Genomic DNA, 12,648 nt, shown 5'->3' on the forward strand with positions numbered 1-12,648 from the left:
AGATTCACTTGTTGTAAACATTTTCTTACCGACATTTTTTTTCGCAGTTAATTTGTCTTAAATGAATAACTTTCTCAGAAGTAGTTACTTTAGTTTCTTATTTAAATATTTAAATAAGTTTCATGTTTATACCTGAAATAAACTCCAAACTGTACTTGGCGATATTCTCAGTTTAATTCACTAGCCTTAATTATCGTCTATATATTTTTGATATTATAGTTTTTGTATTACTTACTATTGTATGTTTGTAAGAGAGAAGAAAAAGGACACATGTACAAGCGCGTGGCTTTGTTTTATTTACAATGCGAGACTTGTCTTTCTACATCTAGTAAGCAATAAGTGTACCTATAATCGTTGGAGTTCAAGCTTAAAAAAGACTTAAATTAGAATTTTGAAAATTTAAACTTTTTTTTTCTGTTAATATGCACATCATAAACATTTGATTTTATCGCCTGAAATAAATCTAAGTTCAAAGATATATTAGTAAACCTTTTTGACATTTCTGGGTAAACGGTAAATAAAAAATTAAAACAACAGTGTGAAACAACACCTTTCGTGATTTGCTCGAAATAGTTCGATCGTCCTTCGCGTTTCAAACGAAATTTGTCCCAGATAACTCGGGCAAAGTATTTTTTTGCTGTATTTTAATTATTTACCCGAATAAATTTGTTTGTTACATGTTAAAATCGTTGCTCGCTAGGCGGCATTGGATTTATTATAAATTATGTATCATAAATACTGAAGAAAAGCATTCATTTTCTTTACTGTAGTATCTTAGATAAATAGTACAAGTACAAATCCAAATATATAACGTATTCATCAAGTGCATGTCTTTTGCAAAATTTAATAACAGGTCATGAAAAAATATTTTTTCCATCAAATATATATCTCAAAAAGTAAAATAACAAAATCACTTTTTGAGATCATTTCCAAAAAAAAACGCCTGACACGGAAGAAGTTAAAACCTTTTTATTTACAAATACAATATTAATTAATATTTATTTATATAAAGCTGCTGTTGTAAATATTTCAATATTATTTTTTAAAATTCGTAAATCATAGAATTCAAACAAACAAACAGAGAATGTGTATTTTCAGTTTTTAGACGCCAGAGTATAGTGATGATTCTAATTGTATTTAATCTTACTTTTAACATTCACACTCACATATTATATATGCAGATATGTATATAATGCTACATACAAAAGAATTTGTCTGCATAAAGCATAATTTACTTAAAAAGTCGTATTAATACTATACAACCATGAATTTGGACATTTTATTTAAGATGCTTTACTTAACATATCACAACATACAATAAAAACAATGAAGAAAGTATATGTAACTTTATAAATATTATACCGAACGCAAAAGGGTATAAGATAGAGCATTTTGAAATGCATGTTAACACAATTTGAACATTATTGATTAACACTCGTAACGCTACGGGTAAAAGGGCCGAAAGCTCACACATAAAAAAGTATTTTAACGTAGAGAAGGGAGAGACATTTCAGGATATTCGATGGTAATTTTTATCACGTGTAAAACATCATACAAATCGCGTTGCACTTTCGTACGTGACAAATTAATGTCAGTTGATAACATTTGCAAACAGCCTCCATTTTAAGAAACAGTTCACCAAAAACGACCTCTTTGTGGAACAGAGATTAACGTTATAGCGACTAGCTGGTGCTGCTATGGTTCAGGCCCATGTGATTCAGTGAAGAAGATCTGTGTGCCAACTGAGAGTTAAGAGTACATTGCGACTGGAAGCCAGAACCGGAACCAGTACCAGAGTTTAGACTGGTAGTCCGATAAGCGGATGGTTTGGTCAAACTGGACATCTTGTCGGCGAAGTATGTTCTTACTTTTTTGGTACATGAGAAGGCAAAAAATATGAACATCCCCTGAAGTGTATTGAAAACTACAAAGACGTACCACAGGCTCTCCAATCCAGAATATCCCGCAACGAGTCCAAAGATCCATGATAAACCCATCAAAATGTATAACTTTGTGTATAGTCGAAAGTTTCTCTTAGGAGAACTACAAGAAGCTTGGTGTTTAGCTATATTATTAGTAGAAGCAAAAATTGTTCCTGCACTTACAATAAAAAAAACGAAGTTAATTAGCATAATCAGTGCAACCGGTGTAGCAAAGAAAACCAGTAGCGCTCTCCTGTGATTAAACCAGCAGAGACTCGTGCCAAATGCGGGCCTGTATTCAATGGGAATACCTTCAAGACTTTCAAATACAACAGATAAGACAACAATAATAATGGGAGTAATCCAGCAGTAAAAGGAGTAAGACACGAAACGACGCCATTGTTTGCCACTGGACACGCGAAGATCTTTTGTGGCCATTCGCAGTGTTCTCCAAACATCAAAGGCCAAAATATTCATCCAAAAAAACGAAGCCAAGAAGGAGTAATACATCACTATCGCTATGATGGTACAGACAGCACGAGAGATAATGCTAAACTGGCCTGCAATAAAACAAGAGTAAGAAATAATCAACGCCACGGCTAATGATGCTAAGTTTCTTCCACAGATATTATGGAGGTCTGGAACTAATATAAAAATAATGAAATGAAGAATTAGACAAATCAACGATATTCCTAAACCAGTATTGCTTATGTATCCCAGATAAACTGAAAACGTTTCTTTGCTGTTTGATATCGAACTTTTTTCGTTTTTACAAATCATTACGTTGTTTCCTTCTATCAGATAATATGACTGGTTATAACTTACTTCATATTTTTTAACATAAACGTCACCGTTTTTCAAAATAGTATATTCGTTTTTGTAAAGTACAACTTTCAAACAGTGTATAAAATCTTGAGAATATTTAGATGTTTCGTTTACAGATGAATCAATAGAAAGTGTGAAGTTAGATGTTTTATTTTGAAATACCCGAGTTAAACTTTTATTCATACCAGTCTCTAATTCTTTCAAAGTATTGTTTGTCTCAAAAACCTGGTCTTTGTTTGTTTCATTAACCAAGAAGTTTGTGGGTTTGCTGGAAACGTTTATTGGACCCCTAGTAAAGGAATCGGGAAGGACGGTTGTTGGTAGTTTCATACATTCGCCAGATACGTACTTGTACCCAGGTAGGCCACATACGGTGTTTACACAACGTTTGAGAAGAAAGTCATAGTGGTCCTCGTTTTCACATACAATGTCTTCACCAACGTACTCTCCCATTTTGGTGTTTATATCAAATAGTAAAGAGAAAGCGTTGGGACTGAATACACCCACGTCAAATTCTCGTTCAGAGGATGGATTACACCTTAAACTGTTAGCACTTACATTGTTGCACAAAGCACAGTGGACATTGCGGTAACCATTATATCGGGTGTATATAGCACCCATGTAAGCGGCACACTTGGTCCTCACGCCCTCATCTGGCCAACCAGGAAGACATTCAGAGATCAGTTCTTTTCTGCAGAACCTGTAATTCATTGATATGGGGTCAGGAAAATTTGGGTAAAATATACATTTTTGAAAAGTTCGTCCCTGGGACTTTTGGTCAATCCAAAAACCCCAGCTAAAAGTAAGATTGTTATATGTCAAGTGTTTGAGAATGTCTTTCATCTTCACATCTTTTATGTGGTCGCTTAAGATTGATGGGCAATCTAAATAAAGGCTCCATTTTATTATGTCAACTACGTCGCCGTTACAGATGGCGCAGAAATTGTTCTTGTAAATAACGCCGGTTTTGACATTAGAAACTGGCGCCTCGCCTAAGAGGGCAATGGGTTCTTCTGTATCACTTTCACAACGAGCACGGATTTCTTCCACCCCCTGCCAGCCAGGCCTACATTTATCTTTAACATACAGATACGTGTCTTGAGCCAAACTTGTACACTTCCACTGTTCTTTGTCGTACTTACGAGACTTTACGTCCACACAACAATCATCGTACTTTCCACACAGGTCGTCACACATGCAGTGTCGCGTCTGTAAGCTATCCAGCCGTCGACTTCGGGTCGTACATGTGTCTTTCGTGGAACAAGTTCTGTTTAGCAATAGTTTTTGTATTTCCGAATATGTCACACTTGCACCCGTTAATACGTCGAGAAAATATAAAACTGCAACAGTCTTGACCAAAATCATTTTTTTGGTGTTTGTTCACAGAAGACAACGACAAGATGCCAAGTCAAAGTCAAAATACTTGATTTTACCACCAAGTTTCAAATTTTTTACTTTTTCTTCATACTTGCCAAAAGTTTCTTTTCATGAAATGACATTCTGAAAAAAATTAAAAAATGAGCACATTAGTAAACTATACGATAGTAGCCAAAAAGTGTTAATCTCCCATTGATTCACTTGTCTAGGCAAAATAATACTATAACTCATTGAAACCAAGGTATTTTATTTGACTGTAGACTTTGCTGTTACCAATAAAACTACATAATGGAGTATCTTTGCTGTGCCTATTGCAGAGATCGAGCCCTGAAATTCAACGTTGTAGACCCTCAAGTTTACCGTACATCACGAGATGGGGTATTTGATTGAAGACAAAGCTTTTATAATGTAGGCATAGAAGAAGGCAGTTTATTATTACTGGTAATAATTTTCATTGTCTATCTCTTGTACATAAAGAATGGCTAGCGCAGCAGATATCCTCGAGTAGATAGATATTTCCGAAATTTAACAAACATACCTTGTCTATTTCAAAGTGTGTGATGTGTAATAAAATTTTCTATATTGAAAGAAGAGTTAATAAAATCTTTTAATGGTACCAATAACTAGTGTTCCAGTTGTAGCGAATTAAATACTAGCCGCAAATATAATTAATACAAAATTACTTAAATACGAACTGTAAAGACAATTGAAACGTCACATGTAACGAGATTAACGAATATATTAACATCTTATCCCTTATCGGAGGGCTGTAACCTACAAATATTTCTACTAAGTCTACAACTTCTTTAAAACATTACAAATTATCAACTTTTACTGATACACACGACAAACAATCGATTTGGTTTGTTTTTTAATTTTGCGCAATGCCACATGAGGTCTGTCTGCGCTAACCATCCACCGCCAACTCTTGGGCTACTCCTTTACTAACGAAAAGTGGGAATGACCGTAACGTTATAAAGCCCCCCCTCCACAGTTGAAAGGGTGAACACATCTGGTGGGACAGGAATTCGAACTTGCGACCCTCAGATTGCGAATCGCGCGCCCCCTAACCACACGGTCATGCCAGGCCACAACAACTGAGGACTAAAATATTTCGTGATCGGTCCACAACTTCTCAACTCAGTTTCTTGAATGCTATGGTGTTTTTTTCTTCTCGAGTTCATCGATATTAATTTTTAGTAAAGTTTTTTTTTCTCTGTTCCAACTTAAAATAAACCCAAATCAGCTCGTTTGGCAGAGTGGTGTTTTAGGTTAAACCTGTGCAGGTAAACCAAGCTAATAAAATTTATCTACGTATCATACGTCCTTCACGAAGCTACAAGAAGTATATTTCCAGAAGCCTTTTTTTTTTCTTTTTTATATACTTGTTCAGATACAATATATTTTAACCCTGATGTTCCTTCATCGATAATCCTTCTAAATAATCTGTCTTACTCGTGTTCCTTGACTTATTCATTTTCACAAAGTTTCACATGTTAGTCTATTTTAATCATGAGAAATATTTTTCTCTTTATTACAAAAATCGAATCTTCTTAAGTTGGCTTTTGCACTTTCATATTTATATCTTTTTGGATTGACTGGCATTTCAAAAATATGAAGTTTATACAACAAATATCAGAGATTAAGTTGTTTCGCAAATATAAATAAACCTTCCAGCTTACACTCGTAAGTGTAGTAGGTTTCCTTTCGAACAGTAATGAAAGATTGGTTGTGCTACGTATGCATGCACTCCCCAGCTCGGGTCGGGCATATAAAAACTAGTTTCAATGCTGTAAGCTCTCAAGCTTAGGGATAAACCACCAAAAAGGGGGACAGTGTGATGAGACTCAAACTGGGTCTTTCCAGACAATAATGTTACACCAGGCTCTGCGGACAATGACCTACTGACCTTGTTTACAAGAACTTCAAGGTTATCACGTCTTGCTCAAATGTGGGGTAACTCCTAACGGAATTCAAAACAACTAGCGCAGATGAGCAGAAAACACTTCACTTTTAACACTACTGGTAAATATATGTTTTTGAATTAACCAATAGACAATCTTGAAAAGATGTTAAGCGGCATAACTGGTATAGAAAACATGAGAACATTACATGATTTTGTACATGCTTAGCTTTCTTTGTATTTAGGTATTGATGTTTATCTTCCCAGTAGGGTCAGGTTTCGTTAACCTCTTTCTCCTTCCTTGAAATTTTGGTTTTACAACTGTCAAGTGTATTTATACATTGTGCACGAGGGCCAAAGTAACCCACACTTACTCAGGCCCCTATCAGGGCAATGTGCATGAATTATCTACATATACACTTGGTGCAAGTAAATCACTTCTCTTTATAGTTCCATAATTGTTTGCGCTTTCATTAGATACGTATCAACTATAAAACATTCACATGAATTCCTTTCAATGTTTATTAGTTAACCCCCTAATGTGGAATCCAGTTTATAGGTGGCTTTTTATTCATTTAGAAAATATATATTTACTGGGGAAGGGTGTTTAGAACTATCCACACCATGTATGCAATACCTGTCTAGTTCGCTTACTAGTTCATTTTTTCTCCCATTTTTGTCAAAATAATTTATTGTATTATGTAAGAGTATATCTACTATTGTTTCTATGTGTGCTTATTTATGCAGGAATTCTGATGATGTAGTTTTGGGTACTTTATAAGCTGTTGTGAGTAGTGTATTTTGTATTGTTTGTAGTAGTTTTTTGCTTACGTTTACCCATGCAGGAGCTGCATAGTCAATGATGATTCTAATGTACGTTTCATATATTTTTTATGCTTTGCTTCTTCTTTGTGGGTATTTGGGAATGTTTAATTTTTGAATACCCAGGAGGGTCAGGTGCTACTTTTTTACTAACGAATAGTGGGTTCGGTTATAAAAGCCCTGGTGAGCACAACTCAACAGTTTAACAGTCTACTGAATTATGTTTAAATGTTATTTTGCCTGTAATTATGATGATAGAATAACCATAGCTGTATATGACCGTGCTGTGTGTGTGTGTGTGTGTGTGTTGGGGGGTGCATACTTATTTCATGCACAAATAAAGGAACCCAACAGTGCCGAGCTTTATAAAAACGATGCTGTAAATTGGGGCGTGGGCCACCACCTTATGCTATTTTGAGTCGTAACACATGAACCGTTCACCCAATGCAAGAACACGATATTAAACATCACCTCTGTTTAACGTCCGTTGTACGTATTTTCCCTGTCGTTTGTCCGATTGATTATTCATTTATTCTCGACCTCCAATCTATCCATCTGAGTGCCTCTACAAAATTCAATCAAAATTGGTTTAACCAGTTAATCACAACGAATTGTGACACACCAAACAGACAGAGTAACAACTTTACTTAATATTTTAATAGATTTTATACCATGAACTATTTTCGGGTTACGCACAAATTGTCAACAAGTGCTATACTAACAACAAGGAATGTATTGTATGAGTAATTTCGACGCAACCTTATCGTCTACCAAATGAAATTACTCGTATTACACGTTTTGCTGGGCTTAGTTTTGAGATATTATTTTCCCTTTGCACATAAATAGTAATTTTCATGTAAAATAAGTCCCAGCAAACTAAAAAAAGAATAAAAAATAAAGAATACAATTATAGTTCCATCTACATAGTAGGGTTAGTATAAGGGATTCTGGTGGGTGGTGAAAGAGGCTACCTGCACGTGAGGGATGTACTGTGGTGGGAATATATTATTTACAATTTTTAATTTTATAAAGAAACTTCACAGCAGTAATCAAGCCAAAGATCTGTATTTAGAATTAGGAACAGGTACAAATGTTCCAACATCTAAATTAATGTTTACTATCCGAAACCAATTGTGAAATAGCTCAAACCTACAACGTCCAACAACTAAAACAGCATTTACCGCCTGTCATGAAACAAAATAGAAATATTGTTCGACAGATCAGTAAACAATTCCGTTGAACGCGATAAATAAACTTTTATTTCTTGAAAATGGCGTTCTGGACAACAGTCAGATATAAGTTAAAACACCATCATAGTCTAACGTTACTATACTTGTTTGTTTGTAATTAAGCAGGGGCGTTTCCACAGGGCTAGTGTAGGGAACAGATCCCCATTGGAGACATATGCCCTCCCAGAAACTTTTGTCTCCAAACTCTTTGCGTTTCCATGCCCCCAAAATGTCCCTCACTGGAACTATTGTCTATGGACATACAACACTAAAACCAGGGGTTCGATTTCCCTCGGTGGACACAGCAGATGGCTCGTTTGTTTGGAATTAAGCACAAAGCTACACAATGGGCTACCTATGCTTTACCCACCATGGGAATTGAAACCTGGTTTCTAGCGTTGTAAGTCCTCAGATATATTGTTATGCCACTGAGGGGAGGTACTTCGAAGTCCAATAATTCAATGCAACACCCATTTTCCTTCTTAACCACTCTCTTCTGTGAACAAACTTAAATTCTGAGATCTTACGTGTGGTTTATTAGTATTAAAAATGGGTAGGATGGGAGGAAGCGGTAAAAGAAACGAAAAACAAACAACTTGAAAGCTTAATTTCCTGAGCCAAGTAGTATTTAGAGTACATTAAACGATTTACGACAAATTTAAAATATTTATTCTGTTTTATTGCCCCCTGTGTCTAAATATAGTTCAAAATTATCATAAAATATAAAACGTAAACATTATTCTTTAATACAATATTCAATGACCATCGATTTGTTTTTCCAATAATCTTTAGGACTTAAATAACTTAGACTTACAAAATACTCTAGGGTAGACATGATACAGTTTCATTAAACTACAAAGGTCAGTTTATGATTTATAAAATACTGCTTCGCCGTGTGATTTTAGACCGCCATCTTGTTTAGTATTTAAAAACAACAAACACGAACAACAGTGGTACAAAAATCCTCACCGGTTTTTATGCTGCAACTAATTTAATAAAATAGAAAAGAAACTCACCAACACGTTAACATACGTCTTTCGAATTACAAGATGGAATAATAGAATATAATCACATCTGGATATAATGTTTGAATATAATCACATCTGGATATAATGTTTGAATATAATCACATCTGGATATAATGTTTGTATGAGAGGTCAGAAAATTTCGTCACAAAATTTGCTTTTTTTTTTTTTCTGTCGTTAACACTAACAGACTTGTTAAAATAAATTATCCCTTTAATACCACAAACCGTAATATGGTATTACATTTACCATTATCAAGCACTCTTACGCTTCAATATGTTATCTCTAACACTTTCTAAAAATAAACTTTGTCATAACACTTCGTTTATCTTTACGCGAAAATTTACACATAATGGGTTACATGTTTTCTGCTCAATACAGTTATCGAAACATGAATTTTATCGTTGTAAGTCTTCAGACTTTTATATTTACAATTACGGGCTAGGAAAGAAAGAGGAATGGGGGGGGGGTGATAGCGAGTTAACAGTTTTTAAAAACATTGAAAAATACCATTGCAGTAACAAAATAATCAACTTTCTTCTTGTGTTTTTGATTATCGAGTATGCAACTTTCACACTGGAATACACTGAAGTTATTGATTTACGTAATATTCATACACTATAAGGCACGCCTATATAATAAAATTTACAAGGAGTAATAATCAAAGGACTTACGTCATACAAGATGCTGCCTTTCCTGAAACTGGGAATATTGGGTGAATTTCTCTTGAATCAGAATGTCGGAGCATAAACCATTTCATATCAAGTGTTCTTGTTAAATCCCTCTCAGAACGAACACAAACTGTATTTTTAAATCAGTACAACAATCCCGAGGGAGAAAAACCACACACACAGCGACTAAACTTTACCATACTTTCCAGACTCACAGAATGTAGACGCACGTGAATGTTACCTCTAGTTCAGGATGCACTAAAATGCCCCGGGGTTGGAGGAGGGGCGCTACGCACCGTTGATTGGATTAAATATTTTCGCTCAGCCAACAGTCGTCGACCGTTAATAATGTGTTCAGGCATGTTGACCAGCTGAGGAAAAGTAGCCAACACAATAACCTCGAGGCTCATCTTTCTCTTCAGGCAGTAGGTCACTCGACTCATTTTTCTATCTCTCCCTACTTCTCAAGTTCTAGGAACCGCATTATGACACTTCGATTTCAAAGAGAGAGTTTCGAAAGATCCGCTCACCACCTATATTGTTTATCTATCTGTGCCTGATTGTCGACAGACAGAAGAAGCCACATGATGAATAAATTTGTTTAACAATACATTTTCACGTGTATAGAATTTAGCATCTCAATGCTCTTACTGTAGATATTTGATCTTACAGATATGAACAGCAGAACAAGAAGAAAAAAACGGTTGGAAAAAATCAATCAGTGTAGCCCAGAATAAAATACTTATTAATATGACTCACCATTGGAATAATGTTTGCTTGCGATCTTCAGTTAGAAAAAGAAAGAGAAACATATTCGAAACGTGCTTAACTCCATGCACTTTGCGTTAGGTTCATGACCAATAAGTCAACTATTTTGTAACTCTCGGTGAGTTTCTAACAAGGGGTGAAAGTGCTTCAGTTCAAACAAGAAGCCTCCAAGCAGTTTTAGGAGGTTCTTTCTCATGGAAAGACAATCAAATCCGGGTTTAGCTTGGGTAAAACTGGTGAAGTGATTTTTGAAAACAGGAAATAATGAGTGAAAATTGTGTAATACTGAAAACAAATAGTCCCAGTGGAATATATATATATGTGTGTGTGTGTGTGTGTAAGTTGACTTTAGGTGTATGACTTTCTAGCGATGACGCTTTTTTTAACTTATATACACACACACGTATATATACCAGTGTGTTTGTGTGTAACTTTCAGGCGTGACAACCAACTTATGTTACAGTTCAGGAAGCACTCCTTTCCCAGTTCTTACAGTTTATTGTCTTGAATGACTCACTTTCGTTACATATGTTGAAAACAATTTCATTTAAATCTGTTTCATCAAATTTTCTTGGATTACGTTTATTTATCACGTAGATTCTCCGCTATGTTTTACGTTACAATAGAAGTAATCTAGTTTTCTGTCTTAACAACCACCTGTAAAGATATGGCGATAAGTTCCATGAGTCGCGGACATGTGGCGCTAACCCATGATGTTTCAACTTAAATTATTATATATTTTTATAAATTTGTTAGAGTTTTTCGATTAACTGTATAATTTTGTGATCAGAAATAATGTAACAATATTATTTCCCAATTCATTTATGTTATTTCGTTCAATTTCAAAACGATCTCAGTTCAATTGGAAAGCCGTTCTTTCTAATTCCAACTTGAATGAAACCTTATGTAACACATTGGTTAAACAACCAACCAGGTCAGTGGCCCACATGGTTCAGCAATATTCAACCCTAATTTAGAACAGTTGGCAACCGCTGACAATTCGCCACCTAAGTGGTTACTCTTAACTGAATAGTGCAACTGTCTTTCGCAATTACACTTCCCCCCCCAGAATTAAGAGAAGAGTGTTAAACGACGTGTAGCGTCTCGAGCCTTGGACTTTCCAATCTGTAGTTCAGCATGCTAACGAAATGCGACATCTTGACGTCAATGTTCATCACATACAGTGCAACGCCTTCTAGTGGTTGTTTTAACAACTGATAAGTAATAAATCTTAATAAAATATGATATATAAACTGTCACTATTTTACTTTTACATATATATGTGGAAAATAATGCTAACGTGTAGTTTAAGCATAACGTTACATAATAGGTTATCTGTATGGAAACCATAGCTTGTAGCGTTGTAAGTCCGCAAACATGCTACTGCGGAGCGAGTGGTGTTTGGTTTGCTTGTTTTGAATTTCGCGCAAAGCTACTCGAGGGCTATCTGCGCTAGCCGTCCCTAATTTAGCTGTGTAAGACTTAGAAGGAAGGCAGCTAGTCATCACCACCAACCACTAATTCTTGGACTACTCTTTTACCAACGAATAATGGGATTGACCGTCACATTATATAACGCACCCACGGCTGAAAGGGCGAGCATGTTTGGTGTGACGAGGATTCAAACCTTCGACCCTCCGATTACGAGTCGAGTGTCTTAACCACCAGGCCAGGCCGAGCCGAGTGGCGTTTAAATCTTCTCGTTTAATTTAAGAATAATCTTTGTCACAATGAAAACAATAAATAAAAGATGTTCTTCATTTTAAAGTATTCCTTCGTACATATATGTAACAACAGTTAACACTATAATGATTTCCAGTACAAACAGAAATATTAAATAAGTGTTTAGTGCAAGCAAAAGGCTGTAATAAAAATGTAAAAACTGTAAATGCTGGCACATAAGCTTTAGATGCATGAAGAATAATTGTACATTAGTTAAAGCCCCCCTTCCCTTCATCCCTCAGTGGCTCAGCAAAAGATCCAAGGACTTAAAACGGTAAAAATCGGTTTTAGATATCCGTGGTGGGCACAGCACTGATAGAATCATTGTGTATCTTTGTGCTAAACCACAAATAAACATTAGTTAAGACAAAACTGATGCTTATA

General features: G+C 35.4%; 1 protein-coding gene across 5 annotated transcripts; it reads right to left on the minus strand.

Annotated features, from left to right (window-relative positions):
• Positions 1–954: 954 nt before the first annotated feature.
• LOC143254969 (uncharacterized) lies at positions 955–10,786 on the minus strand. 5 transcript variants are annotated; one of them, XM_076509901.1, is made up of 3 exons: positions 9,778–10,479; positions 7,321–7,414; positions 955–4,247 (listed from the first exon to the last, which is right to left on the minus strand). In XM_076509901.1, exon 3 carries the CDS (start codon positions 4,110–4,112, stop codon positions 1,683–1,685), a length of 2,430 nt encoding a protein of 809 aa, XP_076366016.1. In that variant the 5' UTR covers positions 4,113–4,247; positions 7,321–7,414; positions 9,778–10,479; the 3' UTR covers positions 955–1,682. The 5 variants fall into 5 exon arrangements, with proteins under 5 accessions (XP_076366016.1, XP_076366019.1, XP_076366018.1 ...); XM_076509904.1 differs by lacking the exons at positions 7,321–7,414; positions 9,778–10,479 and adding an exon at positions 10,534–10,786; XM_076509903.1 differs by lacking the exon at positions 7,321–7,414 and having other exon boundaries at positions 10,016–10,479.
• Between the last annotated feature and the right edge of the window lie 1,862 nt (positions 10,787–12,648).

Source organism: Tachypleus tridentatus, chromosome 7, assembly GCF_004210375.1.
Source record: "Tachypleus tridentatus isolate NWPU-2018 chromosome 7, ASM421037v1, whole genome shotgun sequence".
NCBI classification, from domain to species: Eukaryota; Metazoa; Arthropoda; class Merostomata; order Xiphosura; family Limulidae; genus Tachypleus; species Tachypleus tridentatus.

Excerpts from the sequence above, each read along its gene's own strand:
- LOC143254969 (XM_076509904.1), bottom strand. The coding sequence starts at position 4,112 with ATGATTTTGGTCAAGACTGTTGCAGTTTTATATTTTCTCGACGTATTA.